At 42.1% G+C, this 26,062-nt stretch overlaps 1 protein-coding gene across 3 annotated transcripts in view; it reads right to left on the reverse strand.

Moving 5' to 3' along the window:
• ALG9 (ALG9 alpha-1,2-mannosyltransferase) overlaps positions 1-26,062 on the reverse strand; it is a 103,344-nt gene that overhangs the window by 52,485 nt on the left and 24,797 nt on the right. For all 3 annotated transcript variants that reach the window (XM_039229213.1, XM_039229212.1, XM_039229214.1), the window contains exons 9-13: positions 21,692-21,814; positions 18,371-18,525; positions 15,746-15,875; positions 14,945-15,092; positions 13,692-13,821 (exon numbers count right to left, since the gene is read on the reverse strand). In XM_039229213.1, coding sequence (XP_039085144.1) covers positions 13,692-13,821; positions 14,945-15,092; positions 15,746-15,875; positions 18,371-18,525; positions 21,692-21,814 — 686 coding nt within the window. The remainder of the gene's footprint in view (positions 1-13,691; positions 13,822-14,944; positions 15,093-15,745; positions 15,876-18,370; positions 18,526-21,691; positions 21,815-26,062) is intronic.

The raw sequence follows: 26,062 nt of genomic DNA on the forward strand, positions 1-26,062 counted from the left end.
CCTGCAATGCATCAAACAGCTAAGACAGGAGTCTGCCAAGCAGTGAGCCCTGCCAATTCACATCAGAAACTAATGACAGAAGAAAGCAAGGCTGTGTGTCAAGTGACTCTGAGATCACAGGTCTTTGAAGTAAAGAGAGATTTTCCATTTCTTGTCAACTTAAAATTTGGCACATCAGAAGCAAAAGATAAAGGGAAGCACAGAGTGGAATATAAACAATGCAGTCAAACCTTAAGACTGTTTTTTAATTGTAAAACTGTTTTTCTGGATTATGGCCTATAGACTAAGGAGTTCTTGGAAAGGGTTGGAATTCAGCTCACCAAGACCAAAGTGATGTACTTAGAAAAATCTGCAACTAGGGCGCCTGAATGGCTCAGATGGGTGAACGTCCAACTTCAGCTCAGGTCATGATCTCGTGGTTTTTGAGTCTGGGCCCCACATCAGGCTCGCTCCTGTCAGCGTAGAGCCTGCTTCAGAGCCTCTGTTCCCCTCTCCCTGTCCCTCCCCTACTCACACACACTCTAATGTAAATAAAACATTACTTAAAAGAAAAAACTTCCAACTAAAAGATTTTAAACTAAAACCTGAAAGAGGAGGGGAAAAAATCCTAATAAAAATCATGAAATCAGAAATTCTGGTACAAAAGATTTAATATTCTAAACCATACATAAGCATTACATAATGTTTAATATCAAGAGAATTATCAGGAGAGTATCAGGAGAAATACAAATAATATCAGGAGAAAACAAAGAAGCTTAGAAATAAAAACCAATTACCTCAACTATCAATGAAGCATTTAATTTGCTATGTTAAAAGAAGATGGCAAATAAAAAGCAAGAGCAGGCACTTTTCCGTACGTACTCCTTCTGCTCAGTCCAGTTAAAAACCCTGGACACTATGAAGCAAACACGAGACAACTCCTAAGGGCAGAGAGAGGGCGGCAGACCAGCTAGCAACCTCAGGACCCCGGGAACAACACTTTTCGAACAATAACCACTCCACTGTAACAGTGATGTTTTTCTTTTATTTTTTTAATGTTTTTTATTTATTTCTGAGAGAGAGACAGCATGAGCAGGGGAGGATCAGAGAGAGAGGGAGGCACAGAATCTGAAACAGGCTCCAGGCTCTGAGCTGTCAGCATAGAGCCCGATGCGGGGCTCGAACCCATGAACCACGAAATCATGACTTGAGCCAAAGTCGGACACTTAACCGACTGAGCCACCCAGGCGCCCTTTTTTTTTTTTTTAATGTTTATTTTTAAGAGACAGAGCCTGAGCCCAAGTGGGGTAGGAGCAGAGAGAGAGAGAGAGAGACAGAGATACAGAATCTGAAGCAGGCTCCAGGCTCTGAGCTGTCAGCACAAAGCCCGATGTAGGGCTCAAATTCATCAACTGTGAGATCAAGACCTGAGCTAAAGTCAGATGCTCAACCGACTGAGCCACTCAGGTGTCCCTCTAGCAGTGACATTTCAGCTTAGCTGGGCCACAGTACACAGATATTTCACTGCTGCTGTGAAGGGAATTTTTTTATCTTAGGTTAATATTAGTCAGTAGACCTTTGAGTAAAGCAATTACCCTTCATGATGGGGGAGGAGGGGAGCCTTGTCCAATCAGTTGAAGACCTTAGAAGAAGAAGAGTGAGGTTCCTTCAAAGAGAGAATTCTGCCTCCAGGCTGCCTCTGGACTCCGAGCTACAACATTAACTCTTCCCTGTGTCTTCAGCTTGCCAACCTACCTTGCAGATTTCAGACTTCCCACTCCCCACAACTGTGAATCAATCTCTTAAATTAAATCACTCTAATACACTCCCACTCCCGCCGCATGCACACATTCTCTATTGGTCTGTTTCTCTGAGTAACCCTAAAGCACTAGTCAGACACCCCTCAAAAGAGTGTCGTCCGTCTATTCCTCTGACAACAAACGTTCAGTGGGAACCTAGACTTCCACCTTCACTAGACTGCAATCAAGGGCTCCTCCTCCTGGGCTGGATGGTATCAGAGAAGACCGAAGAATAGGGAGTCAGGACTTACAAACCTGCTGCGCAGTAACGAGTCTTCTTTCTCCACTATCAACCCTGTGGTATCAGTGGCGACCACACGGGGAGCCTGGACTTCCACTCTCCCTAGCAGTAATGAGGCACCCCTCCTCACACGTGCTGCAGTGATGTCAGAGAAGGCCTCGTGGAGTCAGCACTTCCACTACTGTCCAATGGTACCACCGCCCACAGTGTCAGTGGAGGCCATGTGGGGAGCAGTGACAAGTTACCTCTGCACTCAGTCAAGGTGCTGTCAGCAGAGGTCTAGGAGCAACCTTGAATGCCTGCTGCCACACAGCAGTAACATCCGCCCTTGCCCACCCTCCTCAGCTGTCAATGGAGACCAAGAAGGGAACCTGGAGTTCCAACTCCATCGAGCAGGAACAAGGCAACCCCTCAAAGAAATTCACTGCAGGACACCTCCATAATTCAGCTTCTGAAAACTAAAGACAAAGAAAAAAATCTCAAAAACAACCAGAGAAAAATGACACCTTGCCTCTAAGGGAAAAACAAGTCAGAGGACAGCAGATTTCTTATCAGAAACCATGGAGGCCAGAGAAAGGGGCAGGAGATTGTTCAAGTACTGAAAGAACAGAACTGTCAACCCGCAATGCTATAGCCAGAGGAAAAACATCAGGGAATGACACAAATTCTTAAAATAGAATTAACAGAAGAAGGAACTGTGGAAAATTAGGAAGGAAGAAAGAACAGAAGAATTAGGATACGGATAAAAACAATAGATTTTTCTGTTCAAGTTTTCTAAATTTTTGTTTACAGGTTGAAGCAAAAATTTTAACTTGTTTCGATGCAGTTCTCAACATACACAGAAGAAATATTTAAGACCGCTGTAAACACAGGAGAGTAAATGGATGTAAAGAGAGGTCAGATTTCTAACACTTCACCTGAACAGGTACAGCCAGTCGAGAAAATCATTTGGCAATTTCTTAGCAACTGAAACCTCTATCTACCATATGATCCCACCAATCACATTCCTGGGCAATTATCCCAGAGAAATGAAAATGTGTATCTTCACAAAAACCTGTACACAAAGATTCACAAAAGATTTGTTAGAGCCAAACACTGGCAACAACCGAAATGACTTACAATAGGGGAGTGTATAAACCAACGGCGCTACATCTATACCATGAAACACAACTCAGAAATGAGGAACAGATACACACAACTTGTGTGTAATCTCAAGGGTATTGTATGCAAAGAAAAAAAAAAGGCAGGCTTCAAAGGTTACACGCTACAGAATTCCACTTACATAAAATTCTCAAAATACCAAAATTATAGAGATGGAAGACAAAGTAACAGTTCAGGGGTCAGGGATGGAGAAGGTGGCACGCGACTCTAACGGAATGGTACAAAGACGACTCTGTGCCCGTGGAATAGTTCTGTACCTTGATCCCAGTGGTGGAACATGAATCTATATACAGGTGATAAAATGGCACAGAATCATACCAATTCCATGGCTTGGGAATTACACCCCGCTTACAGTGGGAGAGGCTGGGTGAGGGGTGCATGCACCCTTCTCTGTAGGCTCTTTCTAACTTCCTGGGACTCTCTTTCACAATAAGAAGTTTTTTTAATGAAAAGAAACAAAAAAAGCACTGAAGAGCCTCATGCTTTGGCCGGATGGTACAGGTGATTAGAACTGGTTAACCTGTATCCGTAACGAAGGGCATATCTTTCTCCAAACAAACTCAAATAATATAAACTAAAAGGCAAAAATATACAAAAACTTCGTGAAAACCCTTCATCGTGAGAGGAGCAATGGAAAGGACGGAACGCAGAGAGGAGACCTGAAGGAGAATGGAGATGACGCTAATCAGAAGGCATCAATCTTGTTAATCTTGTTTTCTACACAAAACAAACTGCCAACCAGTCTTAACAGCAACTGCTATGATATGAGGGCAAGAAACATGAGGCTTGGTTGTGGGTTGGCACCTTGGTAGGTAAGCCTATTCGTTCTGTTCCTAACGGCAGGCAGAGAAAGCTACAGACATCCGGGCTTTGGGGACTTTAAGGATCTCATTAAAACCAGGAGCAGCAGAGTTAAGTATTTCTTTCAGTCTGGGCTCTGTTAATGAAGACAGACAAGGTTCACCAGCTAACACCTGTGCGGTGCTGGGCCCCACGGGTGATCCGACAGAAAGGACACGAGCCCTGTCCTTCCAGAGCTGGTAACCTAGAGCCTTCAGAGGAATATACTAGATCTTGAAGTATCACAGTGCCTGAGTCCCAATTAGTCTAAATGTCTAAATTATCAGGGTTTGGGGAGGCCTCTCTTGAACTGAAGACAACTCAATGAAGGGCTATTTAAGTATTTGAAAAATTTTTAAATCATCTGATGTGTACACACCCTGTGTTCCGTACAGTGGGGGTTTCGAAGAGGAAGGACAGAGACACAAACCCTCATCCTAAGTCAACACAGAACTTAGCAGAGAACAGTCACGTAAACATAGGAGAATAAGCGAAGCAGGGAAATAAATAGAAAATGCTCTGCCCAATCAACTAAAATCTAGAAACCCCAACCATTCATCTTCCCCTCAACACTCCATGTTACTTCATACTTCAACCTTTGCAGATGCTGTTCCCTTCCCCTTGGCTGGAACGTTCATTCCCCCTTCCTCTGGCAGCGAGCTCCCAGCCTCCTTCTGAGAGCCAGCTCCCATGCCACCGCTGATCTGCCGCTGTCCCCAGACAGAGAAGCAAGGAGTCCTTCCTACTTTTTCTGTGCCCCTAACTGCATGTTACGGCACTCACGACACTGTTGAAAAACGTCTGCGAACAGTCTCTCCCGCTAGACTCTAAATTCACTTTTAGGTTTATCAAAATAATACATGTGCACAGTTCCACACTTAACAGAGCACCAGCAGCTCATGAAAAACATCGGAACCTTCCTTGCTCCCTGGGCCAACTTCCCCAAGGCAGCTAACTCACGAGGCCTCCGGCTTTTTCTCCTGGTAGCTTTTGATTTTACTCCATTATCAAGTAATAATACACAGGAACTTCTTTTGGAACTTGATACATTTTGGTAAGGGCCACTTCTCATCCATCATCTCAGGTGTACTTCAGGGCCTTCTTCGCCATGAAGCCACGTGTATCCTTCAGCTCTGGGGAATATGCTCACATTCCTTGACAATTTCCTCTCCTCCATTTCATTTGTTCTCTCTGGACCTCCTATTAGCTAGATGCTGGCTCATCTTTCTCCCCTTTCCTATTATCTCTTTGGATTTTGTTTTGTTTTGTCCTGTTATGGTATGGACGATTCCTCCAACTAAATCTCCATGATCATAGTCTCAACTTCTAGGAGCTCTTATTTTCTGATGGTTCTTCTTTCAAAGCAGAAGGTCCCCAAACTTTTCTTTTAACCTGTCAGGGAACCCTGATTATAGAAGTTTAACATTCTTTTCTACTTCCTACGTTGTTTTTCCCAGTTCCTTCCCCACCACCACCACCACCATTTTTCCTTTGGTGGGGACTTCTCTTACATGACAGGAGACTATGCTTTTTGTCACTTTGTATTTTCAACACACAGTCAGGGACAATAAAACATTTAAGTGGGCAGATGAATGAACCAATAGAGGAACAGGAGGAGAAGCATCTAAAAATGATTATGAAAAAGATGCCAGAAGATTAGAGACTGATATTCTTGTGCTGGTAGGACTCACAGATTGTCGTCTTCTTAGGCCAGGGAACTCAGGCCTGTGGGGAAGGCCCCCGCCAACAGGCGGTATCTGGCACACTTACTGGATGGACAGGCCCTGCTGCGTGAGCCTCCACAACAGGCAAACTTTTAAATTTTATTTAACATTTTATTTAACTCCACATTGAGATACCACACCTGTCAGAATGGCTAACATTAACAACTTAGGCAACAACAGATGTTGGTGAGGATGCAAAGAGGCTCGTTTTTGTACTGCTGGTGGGAATGCAAACTGGTGCAGCCCCTCTGGAAAACAGTATGGCGGTTCCTCAAAAAATTAAAAATAGAACTACCCTATGACCCAGCAATTGCACTATTAGGTATTCATCCAAGGGATACAGGTGTGCTGTTTTGAAGGGGCACATGCAGCCCAAAGTTGATAGCAGCACTATCGACAATAGCCAAAGTATGGGAAGAGCCCAAATGTCCATCGATATATAAATGGATAAAGAAGGTGTGGTATATATACACAATGGAGTATTACTAGCGATCAAAAAGAATGAAATTGGAACCGAAGTCGGACACTTAACCGACAGAGCCACCCAGGCACCACTAGTTCGAGGTTTAAAAAAAAACTTTCTTCCTCATAACCCTCATAATAGGTAAACCACTTTTATTTCTTAGAAGCAATCCAGATCTAGTTAGCAGCAGGAAAAGCAAAAGTGGTCTTAGATACCATGGCTGAAATGACTTAACTAAGAGGTGAGAAGGCTAAGAGGCAAAAATTGCTGAATAGAAAATCTGTTTTCCAATTTTGACTTGAAGGTTGTTCTTGTGCTCAGTCAGGAAACCCGAGGTCAATGGACAGCATGCGGAGTGTTATTTGTAAAGCACACCAGAGATCTTGGTAGTTCCAAAGATTTGGCATTTATATCCCTTATTAGGGTCTTTAAAAAATAATAATAATAAAAGCACAACATGACTCACTCTAAAAATATTTTTAAATGCTTTTTTCAAAAGAATCCCCTATAATCCAACCACCCCCCCAAAAAAAAAACCTCACCTACCTGTTTATGTCCCAGACTTCCTTTTCTACAGATATAGATTTTTCCTTACAAAATCTGGATCATACTATATATAGACTGTTTCACTGTGATTATTTTTAGTTTGAGTTTTCTTGGTTGAAACCCCTGGTGACACCAAGTGGGTGGTGTCCCTTAGGCCCAGGAGTAGAGAATCAGAAAAGGTAGTCTCTTCTCTCAATTTTGGCAATATCTCACACCACAAAATCTGAGCCCACGCTCCCTAACATTGTCCACAATTCAAACACCAAGAGACTGGATTTAAATCTCCCTTCAAGTATAACCAAAAAGCTCATTTTTTTTGTTTCCTCAGATTTAATCATTCTTTCTTGCATCAAAAATAACAAAATTGTAGGGTGACATTAACACATGATCGTGAAACAAAAATCTGTTTCATTTCATTAGTCACAGGCTACATATCAGCCAGCTGTTGAGCTAAAAATATGCCTTAGTTTAAATTTTTGTAAAATATGAGTATTTAAGACTCATTTTGAAAGAAATCTGACTTCTTTCAGTTTCTAAGGACCCACTGAAAGCTTTAGAGAAGAACAAATCAGCACCTCCAAAGCACAAGAAAAAAGGTGTGTGGATGTGGGAAAAAATTCAAACTTATTGACAATCATTAGGACATAATTTACATCTTATCAGTAAATCTCTGTTAAGGAAAATAATCCAACTCAGACATAAATATATACGTTCTCAAAGAAAAAACCGGAGATAGATGTCAAAACATCAATAATAAAAGATGTGGTTCTGTCGGGGTAGGAGTGAGCTATGGGGCGTTGGGCACTAATACTTGCAGCTCTTCCTCATCAGCTGTGGAAGATTCTATCAGGGGTGGGGGCTGTGGAGGGATCTTTCCAACTCTCCAACATCAGCATCCCACTTAGGTGGCATCACACAGCACAGGGTGCCCCTGACACACAGTCCTCTCCTTTGGGACAGAAGCAGTATGTAGACTTCCATCTCTGTTCAACGGGTCCCATGGCCAAGGAATCATGTGTCAAGATACATCTACCACCATTAAATATTTCATCATGCAACAGGTAATGGCATACCTGAAGTAGCACCTGGATTTCAGGTGTAGTTACAGCAAATTTGAAAGAGATGCTCAGCTATTTCAAGGGCCTTGGAAACTCACAAAGTCATTTAAGAAAAAAAATACATACTCCACTCACTTCCTGAGAACTACAGGCTCTCTGACTCCCAGTCCAGTGCTCCTGCCACTACACCATCTCGCCAGGCATCACTATTCTCCCAGGACATTTTCTTTTTTTTTTTTTTTAAATAGGAGCATGAAGGCCTAGGGAGATAGATTTGATAGGGAAAGATGCCAGGTATTTTTCTGGCTTTTCACTTCTTCTAAGAACTGCACTTAAGTAGTTGTCACTCAGAGGCGCAGCCTCTTCTATAGTTTTGTCACCTCCCATCCTTGGTGAATACATGTTTGTCAACTGAAACTTTACACTGCACTGTAAAACGTGTAAACTCCCAGGTAAAAGTTTTGGTCATTTAATCCCTAAAGATCATGGAAAGTTTACTTTTCTAAATGTCAACGTAATAGACTGGAGAATTAATTTTCAAGAAGCATTTTGAACAACTTTCGCTTAAATTCTTAGTGATTTCAATATCTCATTCTACTACACCTGTTAGAGCAATCTGAACCTGCTCGCTTTGGTACTCAGGCGATAACAATCCGCAAGGGTATCTACAGGACAATTTATTTTCTCCTGTAGTAAAGACTTCCAACTCTGAGAGCAGGAGGTGGGGGGGCACCTGGGTGGCTCAGCTGGCTAAGTGTCTGACTCTTAGTTTCGACTCAAGTCATGATTTCATGGTGGTTTGTGGGTTTGAGCTCCATGTTAGTTCAAGCGCAGAGCCTGCTTGGGATTCTCTTTCTCCCTCTCTCTCTTTGCCCCTACCCCACTTACAAAGTTCTCTCTCTCTAAATAAATGAATAAACTTTTAAGAAAAAAAGAGAGTAGGAAGGAAGATTGAGAAAAAGGACAGAAAAGGGAGTGGGGACCCTGGTGACTTCTACAGACAAAGTAATTGCTACTTTAAACACCAGCTCTAGAAGCTTAAAGTAACTTCTTAAAAAATTAATGCTCAGCTATTTATAGCCTATTCAATCCTGTTACATCAGAGAATGATCTGTTATGTGCAAACATACACTCCAACGACATGCCACATGACAGAGACCGTACATGGTTTTGGACGTAAGAGGACTTGTGCAGAGCACACCGGGGCGTCCCGCACGTAGCCTCTTACACTCGGCCAACCTCGGTCAGGTGACAACCTCTCTGAGCACATCAGCGGCTCTATGGTACCTTGAGTTCCCTTCTAAATTCAGAATTCTTTCTCCCGGTTAAAGGGAAAAGCAGGGAGTTGAGGAACAAAATAAGGAAAGCTTTGACTCAATACCTCGTCAATTCTGTTGTAACACTTGCTTTGAAGATGCAAATCTGTTCCAATGCAATGGATAAATTAGGAAACAGTTGGAGCATAATTCAGTTTTTGCTTTTGCTCATGTGGCATTTGCTCCACGAGAAACACGAAGTGAATCCGGAAAACTGCATTCGACTGAATTGATCGGGGCAGGACGCCAAGCGCACAGGAGCACATACCGCTGTCCCCCAGCTTCTGGGGTGCACGTGTGCTCCGAGCCACACACATCCCCGCATCTGGGGTTAGGACTTTCTGTCCTACTGCAGAGTACCCTCTCCCTGCCGCACAAGCGGCAGCCCTTCCAGCACCACAAGCAAACTTCAGGTCTTTTTCAGGGTCAACTCCCACATGCTTGTAGTACTTAGGGACTGTTAGCTGCTTAGCATATGTGAAATGGTGCTACCATTTTTTATAGGCTCATTTTTTTTTTTTTTTTTTTTAGGAGTCACGAAGTTTTTGAGTACTGTATCCATAATCCCAGTTTTCCCATAAGACTTGTGGGGTTTTTTTTTTTTTTCCTCTTTTTACTACACAATGATTTTTAGCAATTGTGTATCACATTACAGCAGAACTGACTGTATCACTGTCTGGGGAAAAGTCATCAATGAACACTTGCATATTTTTAAAGATAACATATGGACAAGCTTCTTATGAGTCTGCTTATGCATGAAGTTAAAAATCAGAGAAAAGTCTCAGTTCCCTCCTGAACAGGTGTTGGTTACTCCTTCCTGTAGCTCCCACATCAGGTTATCAGATTGGAGTCAGAAGGAAAGCATTCTCTTTGAAAGAGCCAACAAAACACTGCATTTGTAAAGTAATGAAGAGGAGACACTAAATGTATCTTTTCAATTCAGAGCTTGATTCTGGCAGAAAACCTGGCATGTTCCAGTCTAAGAATGCCACCTGTTCGATAATGACATATTCAAAAGCTATTCAATGCCTACTATGAAAGAATATGGAGCAAAAAAATATTTCTGCAATATACTTCTAACACTGTGTTAGAAATCACAGAGCCTTTACGCTTATTCTGGATAAACTCGGAGGTTAAGGAGGCTAGCAGAGTAAAGAAAGTCATGCATGTTTCCTAGTTTCCATGCAAACTAGAAATAGGAGACACCAAATCACTTAGCACCAAAGTGGAAGGCTGGCTAAAACCTGTCACTCGGCGCCAATAGGCAGATAGCAACGGCGCTGCTATTGAGCATGCTCAGAAAAGACATAGAACATTATTTTGCCTTCTTGAAAGAACCTAAACTTAAAACTAGGACTCATACCTGAAGTGGCAAAAGTTAACATAGTACAGCACGTGCTCCTATACACTGGGCCAAGTTATCTGGCCACTGTAGACATGATCCCAGTACCATTTTTTTATTAATGTATTTTTATTTATTTTTGAGAAAGAGAGTATGTATGCATGCATGTGAGAAAGGGAGGGGCGAGGGAGAGGGAGAGAGGGAGAGAGGGAGGGAGGGGGAGAGGGAGAGAATCCTAAGCAGGCTACATATTGTCCATATTGTCAGCACGAAGCCTAATGTGGGGCTCAATCCCACAAACCAAACGGTGAGATCATGACCTGAGCCAAAATCAAGAGTCAGACGCTTAACCGACTGAGCCACCCAGGAACCCCCTGGCACCATTTCTTAAAAAACTACAACATTAACGCTTAAAAAATAAGTGACATTATATATATGTGTGTGTGTGTGTGTGTGTGTGTGTGTGTGTGTGTGTGTATACACACACACACACACACACACACACACACACACAAGAAAAAAGTAAAAAAACAAAACAAAAAAAAAAACCCTACCAAAATGCTAACAGTGGTTCAGTATTTGGGTAAGAAGATTATAGAGGACTTTTTATCAATAGCTTTCATTATTTTATACAATGAATGTATATTACTTTTGTCAACAGGGGAAAACCGCTAGCTTTTTAAACAGCTGACTAGAAGACACAAATCCCTGACCCTCAGTGACACAGAATTCACAGTAAGCCGTCAAATGTCTCTTCTACTTTCCAAAGGGTGAAAGGTGAGCAGCCTGGATTTGGAGGGCACTTGCCCCACCAGGCAAGCAACGTCAGAAAGAACTTTGCAGAAAACTCTCCAACATAGGAAGGTGGATGACTGTACACACTCTGTAGATACATCTGACATGTTTGTCCCTGTTTTTATCAGACAGTATTTTGATGACTCCTCAATGTATTCTGAAAAATCTTCGCTTTCTGGGTAAAGCTAACATAGAGCCACTTAACTAAATGTAACAATGTCTGGTGGCACAGGGTATGGAAATAGGATCTAACCACAGACACCCAGTAACCAAAAGCCTAAGAAATGTGCAAAAGGCCACTGCAAATTTTTTAGCAGCTTTCTCTCAACATCGCTGTCCCAGGGATGAGGAATGTTTGTTTTCCACTCAGAAAGCAGGCCCAGCACTGTCCCAGAGGCTCTGCTGAATAAAGAAAAAACCAGGACTCTCTTCACAGCACGCACAGGCTGATGGGGAACGACAGGACATACATTATCAGAAACACATAAATAACGTAAGACAAAATTAAATGGCTAAATGAATGGTACAGGTAAGTATTTAAGGCATTTAAAGGAGCACAGCTCACTATGGTTTTAAACAGCTGGAAAAGCCTACCAAGAGGAAGAGAGTTTTGATGGCAGGAGGAAGGAGACCAAGGTGGTGCAGGGTGGTGCAGACCAAAATAAGCAAAGTTATTGGGATGGAAAAGGCAATGATGAGGGTGAGCAGACAAAACTCAAGTTGGAGAACAAGAGAAGTAAGGACGGAGAGATTCATGCAGATTATAAAACCTCTTTAGGGTTCCCTTACCTCTAATCCATGTGATAGACCATTATCGATTAAGAACATTTGTGTGAAAACCCATGTACCAGATACTGTGCTAACTATGACAGATATCTCATCTCTTTATAATGTTCCGAAGTGGGTGTCATTATTCCCAGTTTCTAGATAGAAACTAATATTAGTGGAACAGTTTGCCCAATGTCACCAAGATAACAGACCTGGGATTTGAACTCAGGCCTACCTGACTCCCAAGTCCATGCTCCTTTTTACTACTAGCTCCATGTCACTTCTGCCTAAAACATTGCTGGACAACATTACTCTGAATCTGTATCTTCCTCTACTGTGCAGTGTACACCCACCCTTCTGACTACCCAGTTTCCTCAGGGTGATCCCCTGCGCATCCCAGCCTGCTGTCGGGAGAGTGCCCACAGCTGAAACAAAATTGACCAAAAGTAGTTTACGCCGTCCCGGAGTATTTTCAATGCTACGGAAATCAGAAGCTCAGAAGATTACAAAGAAAGCTCTATAATAAACCACTTGGTGGAATACAGATCTCACCTTCTGAGGGGACCAGGCCAAGTGTGTAGGTTACAATGGCCACCTCCCAGCTTACAGCTACAACACCCTCAGGAAGAATCTCACTCCTCGGCCCTGGGGGGTCTCTGTCTGGGAGACGCACAGCCACAGGAGGCTGCAGGGCATGCCATACCACCACAAGCCCCCTGCCTCGTTTCACATACCGAGTACATGGGAAAAGCTAAACAAAATGTATCTGACATCTACATCGTTCAATGTTTCTTTGAAAGACACGTTCCCAAAAACAATGTGCTTTCTAGTAATTCTAGAAAATACTCTTCTGGGGTGCCTGGGTGGCTCAGTTGGTTAAGCGTCCAACTTCGGCTCAGGTCATGATCTCACGGTCTGTGGGTTAGAGTCCGGCGTCGGGCTCTGTATTAACAGCTCGGAGCTTAAAGCCTGCTTGATCCTGTGCCTCCCTCTCTCTCTGACCCTCCCCTGCTCATTCTCTCTTTCTCAAAAATAAAAAATAAAATAAAATAAAATACCCTTCTACTGTCTCTGGGAATCAGGAACATTATCTTTATTGCTCTCACCTTTTCTACCACGAAGGATTTTACAAGTATCAAAGGACGCAAGTTTCCTCTTTCAAAGGAACTGAAAGAAAACTACGTGGGATCTCAGAGTACATGAAGATGCATGAGGAGAGGTACACAATCCTGACGGGGTGCCCATGCACTCAGCACGAGCACAGCCTGCACTCACGACTGCCCACTTGCTAAAACCAGAATATACTAACAGTTGGGCCCACTGTTCCTGAGAACTTGAAAGTTCCCCACCAAATGTGTTAATAGGCCAGGGGATGAGAAGAGTTTCAGAACGTGTTTCAACTTGATGATTCGAATGCAATGCAACAAACTTTCCAGACCGGCTTAGAAAATACATTGAATTACGAGTTTCACATAGAAAACAAAGGGAAATTTTAAAATAAAAGTACTGCTATTCTTCCTCAAAAAACTCGTTATGTCCCTTTCCCTAAAGAAATCACTTTCTAGGAAATTCCCATTTATCGATGCTCTAAGATGTGTGCCAACAGGTTTTAGGGGTAGAACTTTTTTCCGAGTAGTAAAAGGAGAATGTTGCCCTCACGTATCTGGATGGTTCCTCCAGGTTCTGGTCGTTCATGTCAGTAGGAACAATCCGGGTGGCCAGTGGTCCCTCTGCAAAAGGTTTTGGTAACTGGCCCCTGAACTCTGATGGAATGAACTGAAGCTGCCAACTGTCAGAAACACAAATAAGAGAGATTAAGAAAAACCCAGGGGGCCCATGTTGCTAAATGTACTTGAAATAAACAAGCCTCCCCCCGCCCCCACCAATTCATGTGAAAAACATTTCACTTGGAGAAACAATATTTCTGCTAAAACCTCCACCAGGGAGCAGAAGTCGTAACTCAGTCCAACATCAGTGAGAAACTTGCAGCAAGAGATCTATCAGTTTCACCAACTCTTAGTCAAACTTGCAACCAAACGGACATACCACTGAACAGAGAACCATGCCATTTACCACCAATTACTTACCAATTATGTAAGAGGGACTTGCTGAAATTAAGTCACTCCAAATTCATCAGACAGGAAAAGAGTAAGATGTGAGAACACACTATGGGAGAAGTATTTTGCTCCTGGCTAATTCTCAAAAGTATCTTTAGTTATGAAACTATTTCAAATGTTAAAGGCAAAGGCTAAAGTGAATACTTAAAAAGAAAACACTTTAATGTAACTAATGACAGATACTGGATCTTCACTACACACAAAATACCTCCCCCAGCCAAGCTGCCCGTGCCAGTCCCCTAGCGGAGCAACAGGACTCATCTGACCCTGACGTCCCTTTCCTCTAGGACTTTCTCTGTCCTGTGCAGCCAGCACAAGACTTTCAGAGTCTATGCGATCGTCCAATGACAGCATAAAGCTACAGAGAGCTGAACGACAGCTTTCCCTAGTGTCCACGTTTTGGTAAAGAACTTTACACTTTTGTTGAATGACAAACATTTCTCCTTTAACAATACCCTTCCAGCTAGAGTCTCTGGACCACTTTTGGAAGCAGATTAATACCAGATTGTAAAAAATTAAATATGCATCCTGAGGAAGAGCCATGAGCAAGAGCCTGGGGCCCAAAGTGCTTTTACAAGTTCCCAAACGTCCGCGGTCACAGAAAGTGCAGGGTGCGTAGCCGGACACAGCGCTCAGTCTCCTGGACACAGCACAGACTCACAGCTCAGAAATGGCCAGTTGTTCAAAACCTTTTTGTGAAAATCCCAAAATCAAAGCAAACTTAGGGAGACACTGCCATAGAATTGCCATTTTTATTCCTTGATTTTAAACTCTGGGGACCTGAGGACAACTTACTTGTCAGGCAGAAGGAAGCTACTGGGGAATCGATACCACTCCTTTCCTACACAGACATTCACAGGCCTGCCTTCTGGGACAGTGTGGATGGCCGGGTCCGTGGCAATTCGGTAAAATTCTGGATACAAATCAAGCGGCCCGTGATACCCTGAAAGGGACAAAGGTTTGTGAAAGCTGAAGACATGTAAGATGAGAGGCTGACATTTAATCATGATGCACGCTAACGTCCCACTGCAATCCATGTGTAGTTTACAAGTGTGCAGGTCCCCAGCAACGGCGGCAGGCACGTGGCCCCCTTGACACACAGCTGTCCACAGTTAGGAGGATGATCACAGCAGATGCCCTATTTTACCAAATATAATTTGCTTTCTTGCCCTTCTCTGCACCCTTCTGCCTTTTTAATTTCTGTTCTTTGAGTACATTTTAATCTTGTGGATCCAAATAATAATTATAGGCAGAAGATAATCATGGGAATTGAGCCCCAAATTTGCTTCCAATGTTTAAGGCTTCCTTCATTCTTCAAAATGAAAAAGCATCCTCTAAAAAAAAAAAAAAAAAACAAAAACAAAACACACACACACACAAGAATAAAAGAAGAGCTTTTATAGTTAATCCCCCTGAAAGGAAGGGTCAATCTTCTCTTTCATCTTAGAGAAGTCACATTCCAATCACAGTATGAAGTCCACAGGCTCTCCTAAATAGCAAAGTCCTCCTCCCACTTAAAGCTGAACCGTAATAATCACACATCCAGCAAAACCCACGGTGAAGGGCCCTGTGAGCAAGGGCACTGTGTGCCCCTACCTTTGAACAATGCCACAGAGCGGGAAAAGGACAGGAGCCCGAACACGAAGAGCGTTCCTGACGCCAGCCAGTTCGACGTCACAGTGTAATGCTCCAGACGGTATCGCTGAAACACGAAGTGGTAACATTTCTAGAAGGAAAGAACACTGTATTGAAAAAAAAAAATAAAAAGGAACTTGCAGAGTATACAGAACACGATCATAAAACATCGTAACACCAAGAGGGGAAGAAGCAGCAAAAGAGGTTCTATCAAGGGTCTGAGCCTTTGCCGACCATGAGGTGCCCACTCCAAATCCTAACACGAAAGCAAGCTCTGGTAAGACTATGTACAGGTCACCCCAACCAGAGGAATTCTCACCAGCTTCACAGGAAAAGTATATGGAGATCTCTCTAGTACTTAGAAAGTCCTAATAATTTATTATTTCTTAAAATATTTAAATGGAAGTGCTGGCGCGGCTGACTGGCTCAGTCAGTGGAGCATGAAACTCTGGATCCCAGGGTCATGGGGTCAGGTCCACACTGGGTGTGGAGCCTACTTAGAAAACATCTTTTTTAAATAAATAAAAACAAAAGTGCTTTTTGGCAGTTCGCTTTGATATATGCAGTATCTCTATTTTGATGTAACAAGTATTAATCTTCACTTTCTTCATTGATGTGTTTTCATCAAAGTTTTTAGTATCAACATGTCTCATGACCAAACACAAGAATTCCTCCCACAGAACAACAGGAAAATGCTGTTAATTATCTGAACTACTTTACAAACTACATGATTACTATTACAGTATATAAATACATGCAAAATTTCTACAGTCTTTGAGTACCTCCCCATTAGATTTCTTTCTCTTTCTTTCCCTCCTAGACTAGAACTACTTTTGGGAAGCAATTTTATAATCTATTGCAAATATCTGTTAGTGCCATCAATGTGTTTGAACTCCTTTCATATTTGGGAGAATCTGTCCTAAGGAAACAATCCAAATACCTCAAGAAAGATATTCATCCTAGCATTATTTATAATACTGAAATAGGTAAGCAACTTAACCCTACCATAAATTATATATCTAATCATTATGTATAATTAGTTCAGTATTTTACACATGTAACAATGCTATACATGACACCAAATTCAGAAAATACTCCTATTCAAATGATGGGTATAGATACAGCAACACTGAAAACGATATGATGTAGTTGTATTAAAAGGGATATTAAGTTATATGTACACATAGATTACAATCATAATCAAGTCTGATATGTGATAGGCAAAAATGCTGGGAGGTGGTTTTGTTATGATAGTAGGGCTAATTTAGAAAGTGATTTTAGGGACTCCTGGATGGCTCAGTCGACTGAGCGTCCAACTTCGGCTCAGGTCACGATCTCACCATTCCCAAGTTGGAGCCCCGCGCTGAGTTCTGTGCTAAGAGCTCAGAGCCTGCTTTAGATTCATTCTCTCTCCCTCTCTTCCCCCCAACTCATGCTCTCTCAAAAATAAATACCCTTTAAAAATTAAAACAAACAACAAACAAAAAAAAACATGATGCTAACTGAAAGCAGCCAGTTACAGAAGACCATGCATTTTAGGACTCCACTCAGCACTCCGTGGGCACATCCACAGACACAGAAAGTAGACAGTGGTTGCTCATAGCTGGGGAGATAGGAGAAAAGGGGATGGGGGTGATGGCAGCTAAGGGGTACAGAGCTTCTGAGGTGATAAAAATGTTATAAAATTGACCATGGTGATAGTTACAGAGACCTGTGACTATACTAAAAACCATTTAATTCTATGGTTTTTAAATAGATGAACTATATGGTTTGTGAATTATAGCTCTATAGATCTGTTAAGAAAAAGAAAAAAAGCCACCTTAATTACTTTCTCTGCCAACTGTAAATGGTAGCAGAGGTCAAAAAGAAGCCTGAAGGGGTGCCTGGGTAGTTCAGTCAGTTAAGTGTCTGAGTCTTGATTTGGGTTTGGGTCATGATCTCGTGGTTCAGTTCGTGGGCTCACCTGTGTGCGGCTCCACACGAGCAGTTCCTCTGTCTCTCTCCCTCTCTGCCCTTCCCTCAGTCATCAGCATGTGCATGTGTGCTGTCTCTCAAAATAAATAAACTTAAGGGGAAAAAAAAAAAAAAAGCCTGGAGGCTTCTGAGGCCACAAATACAGATATATGCAAGATAAATTCTGACAGGAACTGACCTGGACAGTTTTTAAGCCAGGTTTACAAAGTGTCCATTATTGCTAACTGCCTGAGGTTATCCCAACACTTGAGCTCGTTTTCATCTGATCTCAGAGCTGAGGAGCAGACATGCCATGCTCTGCCGTGCTGCCACCATCTTGTGGCAGGCCTATACAATGACCTAACAAAATTCCTTTCATAGCATTTGGATTCTGGTTGGCAACAGTAAGAAATTAACACACAAATTAACAATGTAAATACGTAATCAGCTTAAGACAGGATGATCAACAGCTAAGAAACCAATACATAAATAATTGTAGTTATTTTAATATGATCTGTATCAGGTTTAATGTATGGATAAAGCATCTCGGAAGAAGCATTCTGTAATTTGCCTTTAAGCTCTATGACCAATTTAAAAACGGAACGAAGCAGATGTACATTCCCTGAAACTCACCTGAAGTGCAGAAAGGGCCACAGCGCCACAGAGGCATATAAGTGGATACACAGGGAAAAGAAATCTCTCCTCTTTGTGAGGCTGGATGAAGAAAATTATAAACCAAATATACATTGGAGCCAAGGTAAGCCAATACGGGTGACCTAAATTCTGAACTGTAAGACACAGAAAAATATCCACTTATCACCATATTAGAATAACACAACATATTTAGTTTCAGTGTTCTCTCAATCTCAGAAAGGAATAACCCTACAGCACCCCAAGAAATGTTTCAGTTCTCATATTCACACTTTCTCTGATGCAATAAAGGGGTCAAGTAGAAAGAGGTCTATACTCCTGAGCTCCCCCAAGAGAGCCAACCTCTAACGGGAGGGACAATACTGGACTTGGCTGAAACACAAAGGAAAGTCAAGTGACTGGGTAATAAATCTTAATAATTTCTATACTGGATAAAGAAGAAAAGTCTTCTCTCCCCAGGCAGTCCTGCCACTAAGATTAAAGGTCTCTGAGATTAACCAAAAGCTTAACATAAACTCATTTCTTGGGTTTTAATTCCTATGCTCTGTTTAATAGATTTCTTATATACCCGGTCTGCCCAAATAGCTATAGATCAAAGGAGTTGGAGTCTTAAACCCATCACTGGTTTTTGTCAAGCTACAAATGGCAAGAGAGTCTGTTCCAAAGCAAATATCAAAACACTCTTAAAGCAAGTTTTTTGATGAATTTTGCTCTCGTCTCTTGCAAAACCCATCCACTCTGAATCTTAAAATTTGAATCAAAATATACTCAAAGCGTGTGAAAGAATTAAAGGAATTTAATGAGCACTACGACCCAAGCACCTGCTGGAAAGTTCCTGTGGTTAGATACATGAACGCTGATCAACCTGCAACCCACCAGGACGGCATCCCCTACTGTGCTTCTATGAGTGACAATCAGCAGTGCCTACAAATCACTGGCAATGGGTAAATCGACAGCGCCCCCTGGTGGTATGTCTACAATGAGCAAGTGAAGAGGAAAGCTCAGCATTGTCCTCAAGATCCACCTTGGTGTTTCTAAGTTATCAGTATTTTTGTAGTAACTCTTTAGGGATGAAAATTCTTTAACTGAAATACCAAGCTTATCCTTTAAACTTCCTACTCTAAGATTTTACCTTAAGATTTTAGGCGATAATCTATGATTTACACCTTTCCAGTAAGTATTTTAGGCTGGAATTTTCCTGATTACAAAAAAAATGAAATCCTCTTCTGTATCTTAAAGGCTAACAACTACATTTTTAAAATATGGCCTATTTTAAAAATAGGCCAGTGGGTGGCTCAGTCAGTTAAGCATCTGACTTCGGCCCAGGTCATAATCTTATGGGTCACCAGTTTGAGCCTCACATTGGGCTCTGTGCTTACAGCTCAGAGCCTGGAGCCTGTTTTGGATTCTGTCTCCCTCCCTCCCTCCCTTCCCCCACTTGTGCTCCATCTCACTCACTCTCAAAAATTCACAAACATTAAAAAAAATTTTAGGGGCTCCTGGGTGGCTCAGTCGGTTAAGTGGCCAACTTCAGCTCAGGTCAAGATCTCACAGTTCGTGAGTTTGAACCCCATATCGGGCTCTGTGCTGACAGCTCAGAGCCTAGAGCCTGCTTCAGATTCTGTGTCTCCCTCTCTCTCTGCCCCTCTCCTGCTCATGCTCTGTCTCTCTCTCAAAAATAAATAAATGTTAAAATTTTTTTTAAAAAGAAAATGAATTAAGATTTATAAATTTTTTAATAAAATAAATATGGCCTAACATGTTTGAATTCCTTCATAAAATGTACAAAATCATAACTACAGTTGTAGCACATGATGGGAAAATAGATAACTTCTTTCCTGCTTCTTTACATTTTTCTGGTTTTTTTCCTTTAAAAGTACACTTTTCTATTACAAAATACACAAAAAGCATAAAGAAAAAACAGCACTAATTTTTTTTTTTTACTAAGTGGACATGTGTGGAAATTAAACATTTTTAAAACAAAATTGGATTCATACTGTAGAGAACAGCTTAATATGCTGTTTTTATACTTACATCATAAGCATTTCCAAATTCTCTACAAGCATAAATTATCTTTAAGGTAAAAAAAAAAAAAAGTTACTTAAAAAGAAAAAAAAAGATAAAATGATCCTTAGGACACGCCAGGAATGGAGGACTAGGTTAATACCCCCAGGTGACAAACAGCTGAATCCAAATGTGGGACGCTATGCAAGATGGGTGACCTGATTTCTTTAGAATCTTCAGGAGAAATAAGAAGAGGGGGGAACCTCATAAAAAGCTGAAGAAACCTAACACCAAATTCAGTATATGACCCTTTTTAGATCCTCTTTTAAATAACTATAAAAAGCCGTTTTTCAGACAGTGTAGGAAACCTGAATACCAACTGGTATGCAATATTAAGGAAGTACTGACTTTGTTAGGATAACGGCATTACGGGTGTGTTAAAACAAAACAAGAGTGACTGGAGGCTGCTTTCATATTCGAATAGTGTAACACAGTGAACTCGAGAAACCATTAATAGCAGAAGAGCAGACTGGGGGGCGGGACGGAGAGATCGTATGCCATCCAAATCAGACTAAAAAGTCTGAAATTAAATCTCTTTCCAAAGCTCATATGAATTTCTGCTCAAATCTGTCTTCCATAAAAGAAACATGGGCACCAGATACCCAAATCTGTGACAACTTGAGAAAACACGGTCTGTGCAGTATGGAATCAGAACAAGCAAAATAAATGACAAACCAAACCCTCCATAATAAGGCAAACACAGAAGCAACATGGAACAAAGAGAAGCGTAATGTTTCTCAGGAAGTCCAAAGCTTCTCTCACTTCAGTATCAAATCTGAGGGAAATCCCTCTGTGGTTTAGTTTTCAAATTTTTGGTTGAAGTAATTTCCCAAGGAATAGTTACCTCTACGACTTACCATCTAAAACAGTTATCCATATCAGCACACACTTTTTAACAAACACAAGACACTCAAATACTTTTGTCTCCTGAGATTTTACGACTGATTTTGCCTCCCTAGGTGGTTCTGTATGCTCTACCGACTTCCTCAAAGGGATAGAAACTTCCTCCCTTTGCCAGCTTAACTTGCAATTAACCGAATCATCACAGAAGTTTAAATAATCTACAAATACAGAATGAAATTCTACATTTTACAAATACAGAATGGATTGACTTCCATAAGCCAATCATTTCCATGGAAAGAAAATGGAGAACAAAATAAGTAGATTCATTTTCACTTCTTGGTATACATTGTCACTGGCTCCTTCCTCCCAAAACCTTTCACCCCTTGCACCACTCACCGTGAAATCTCTGCAGCAGGTGTTCCATGAGAGAGGTCAGCGGTAAGACCAGGAGAGCCAAAGCAAAGGCTACATTAAAATTAAGGAATCCATTAATTAAGTAGAAATACCAGGGTTCCGTACCTGAGGGAAACAGATAAGAAGTAATTAGTAGATGCCTTTAATACCTTTTCCAGTGCTGGTTCAGAATGTTCTTTGTTCAAGTAACGTCCATGCCTCGAGTGAGTGAATCTACAATGAGAACTCAGTTACTGGGGCTCAGCCACACAAAGAGCAGAAGACGGGAAGAGAATGAGATTTGTCATTTTTCCAGAACAACCAAATCACTTAAATAGCTTAGTGGCAATACTGTAATTTATAATAAGCAATTTATATTTGGTCTTCATCCCTGTTCCTGGCATAGAGCTCCTAAAGCCTTTGAAATTTCCTAAGTGATGACAGTGATAAGGGGGTCTTCTGTTAATTAGGAGATTTGGGGAAAGCCCTTAGGTAGCCTAAGGATGCGGATGGATGGCCAGAACTAACTGTTGACCTAACTGCCCTGATTGGGTGGTTAGAATTTTCAGTCTCACGGGGCGCCTGGGTGGCTTAGTCGGGTAAGCGTCCGACTTTCGCTTAGGTCATGATCTCACGGTTCGTGGGTTCGGGCCCCGCGTCGGGCTCTGTGCTGACTGCCAGCTCAGAGCCTGGAGCCTGTTTCAGTCTGTGACTCCCTCTCTCTCTGACCCTCCCCTGCTCGCGCTGTCTCTCTCTCTCTCCTAGAAATAAATAAAAATTTAAAAAAAAAATGGCACTATTAGAATTTTCAGTCTCACCCTGATGACCTCTAGGGAGGGGAGACGGGCTGGTGATAGAGTTCAGTCACCAATGGCCAATGATTTCACCAATCATGCCTGTGTAACGAAGCCTCCATAAAGCCCAGAAGGACAAAGGTTCAGAGAACTTCAGGCTGGTGACCACGGAGAAGCACGAGGAGTGTGTACATCTGGAAAGGATGGGAGTTCCAAGTTCCATCCGCATACCCTGCCCCATGCAGGTCTTCCACCTAGCTATTCATCTGTATCCTTTAGAATATCCTGCATAATAAGCTAGTAAACTCAAATAAATGTTCCTCTAAGTTCTGTGAGCCACTCTAGCAAGTTAATCAAACCCAAAGAGGGGGTGTTGGAACTTCCCATCTACAGCTGGTTGGTCACAAGTGACAACCTGGACTGCTGACTGGTGTCTGGAGTGTGGGTGTGGCAGGGCGAAGTGGGAACCTTCTTGTAGGACCAAGCTACTCAGGCCTTTCCCCTTTTATTCTCACCTGCTCACCCCATTTACATTCTCGTATCTTGCCCCTTGATACATATACATTTAACCACTATTCTATGGTCACGGGACCCTGTGTTTGGTTAAAAAGCAATTTTTTTTCCTCAGGAAAATGTTCAGAGCCCCAGATCCTGCTTAGAGGTTTTGAGGACTCAAAATGAAACAAAATGACTGAAAACACAAGCCTTGCCCACACCAGTTTTGATTCTTTAACTCAAAATCCTTGAGCCCAAATGATAGGACCGGCCCCCCTCTGCACATTTAGCAGGCTCTTCATCTGCTCTTCCCCTCTGTGTGATTACTTCAATCAGGCCGTGAATGACACACGCGGGTTTTAATCACTGCGTGTTGTGACACCCGCCTTACACCATAGCAATTTCCTGCAATCAGCACTGCTTAAAAGGGTAATCAGAAGGCAGAGGAATAGTCAGGAAAACCTGACATTTTTGCAGCTTGCACAGCAAAATGAGATTAGAAACCAAACCCGTAACACTAGAAACATTTAGGGGAGAGGAGAGTGGAGGCACCCTAAGGAAAGACTCTGCTTCAGCTGTATGCCACCTTTTATGAAAGCTCGCTCCTTCCCGTCTAAATATGTTGAGCGTGATGTCCACGAAAAGAGCTCCTGTCCCGGGCCAAGTTCATCAGAGACATTCATACCCTGTATTCTTTACCAAAACCCATCTGGGTTACAGAAAAGAGGTGATTTTCAAAGAGAAATATCTGCCTTCTCTGGATTTTAATATGTAACAACAACACATTTTCGAAACCGGGTCCCTTAGGAGTCTGGTTCCCAGAAAGGTAGTTGTTTGCATCATCTTCTCCTGGCCACCCATGTGGCAGCAGTGCCGTCAACTCTGACCCGCCTTTTCCCCAACCCAATTCTAGAGATCTGAGCCTGAGAAGAAAAACCAGAGTGACTAGAGAGAAAGGAGACCATCTTTTAGATCATCTTTTATAGAGCCTAATAAGCATCTGGGGGGGGGGGAGGGGGAGGAGTCTCTCTTTGCTCCTTACAAATACGTACTGTTTTTCCAAGGAAGCACTTTATTCCCAGCGAACACCAGTCTCTACCACAACGGACTATACCCTCCTGCTCAGGCAGACTACCTTTCTACCCAGGTGTACTGTACTCTGAAATTCTGAACCAAAAGTATTAATTTGGTAAACTCAACTATGTTTATGTCTTAGGAACTCACAGATCAAGTTCAACTGTGAACATTTCATAAGACTGTTGCTTCCTGGAAGAACGGGGCAAATTTGGGGGAAGGTTCAAGTCACAACAGTCTTAACAACAGGGCAGAAAGACAAAAACAGTGAACTCTCTTGGCCAGTGCCCTCCTCTCCATGATTAGACACTTGTCTTAAAAAGAGACAAGAGTAAAAACTTTCCTGTCTTACGAGGGAGGTAATTTGATGCTACTTCTGAGAAACTATCAAAGCTGAACGATGCAGGAAAAAATGTGTCAGAACAAGCTACGCATTCAACTAGTGCCAAGTGTGCGAGAGCTGTAAGCAGGGTCTCTGCAGAGCATGACGCACCAATTCCTTTCATTTAAATGAGCTAAAGGGAACCTTAAAATATGCTAAAAGAAGAAGGGATAATGTTTACTGTTCCACAGACTGAATGAAAGGAAGCCATTTTATAGGCCTATAATTTTACAAAAGCTTAAGAACAAAATTATAGTAAATCATCCTTATAAATGTCAAATTTACAACACCCAGAACAAAAAGACACCAAGGTGCAACAAAAATGATACGCAAAAGAATGAAAGCCCTAGAACAGATCTTGCCACCAGTCAGCTCTCGAGAGACTCCACTGGGGCTTCATCCCCTACTCCTGCGCAAATAGAAAACTTTGGGCCTTTTATTTAATAAAGGCCATTCACCTTTGCCTTCTGAAATTTCCTGTCCAGTGATCTGACAGACGTTGATCAACATACCAACAGGCAGGGATCACGTCCTAAGTTGCAAAGTGGCGTCGTTGAGCCAACCCACTGTATCTTTGAAGGAAGAGGATTTCTCACACCCGCCCTCCCACGCCTTCCCCAGGCCTGAACTCCTCCCCAGAGAGCACCACTCTTCACTCCCCACATAAAACTTATCAACCCCAACATCTGCCAACTTGAAATGTTACAAGGGTAAGAAGCAAAATCAGTGCCATGACCACTCACTGTTTTTTGCAACACTAAATTTCACCTCTTGATTTCACCTCTGACACCAAAGAAATGGTGTGCCTATGACTTTGCAATTTTATGTCTACACTAAGTTTCCTAAATGCCAAGTATTCTTGTCCTTGTTCAAATATTCCTTCTTTCTTTCACAAGCATGGCACAAGGCTCCTGCGTGGAAAAGAGCCTGCCAACGTGCACAGCACCGTGCTGCCGCTCTCCGAGGCCCCTGATCAAGCCACAGTGCAGGCACCTTCAAAGCCCAACTTCCTGTCCCTTCTTTAGATCACATCTTATCTCCTTCTATCTCCAACTCACGCTCTGTTTTTGTTTATTTTCCTGTAGAGTCTCCAATGCCAAACTCCAAGGATTTGCTAAGGCTGTTTTCAGTAGAAAGAACACAGGCTTTGGAGTCAGACAGCCCTGGGCTCTAATCCCACTTCTGTCACTTAGTAATTATATGCAGGTCCCTCACCATCTCCACCTTGGTTTCCACGGCTGGGAATAAGCATAAGTAATGCCTATCTCACAGAGTTTTTGCAAGAAGATGACAGTTCTGTAGAATCTCTGGTATAGAATAGGCATTTGATAAACAAACAACTATAATTCATAGTTGTGAAAAAACACTTTTTCTTGCTCCTGGCTTCAAAGAGTCAGCTCAGGTCTGGAATGTGTCATTAATAAGTGCTCTCTGGCCAACAAAGTATAGAAAGGTCCCTGCGAAAACCAGAAACAACAGAGTAAATATTTATATTATAATCACAACAGAGAAACTGAATTTATCTTGCTTATGTTCGTATAGTTTCTATCTAAAATCAGCTAATCCTGTAAAACTACTTTAACTTTTTAAAAAAAGAACCTAATATTCAATTTTTTTTGTCTCGATAGT

Source organism: Hyaena hyaena, unplaced genomic scaffold (assembly GCF_003009895.1).
Source record: "Hyaena hyaena isolate Hyena2069 unplaced genomic scaffold, ASM300989v1 scaffold_36, whole genome shotgun sequence".
NCBI classification, from domain to species: domain Eukaryota; kingdom Metazoa; phylum Chordata; class Mammalia; order Carnivora; family Hyaenidae; genus Hyaena; species Hyaena hyaena.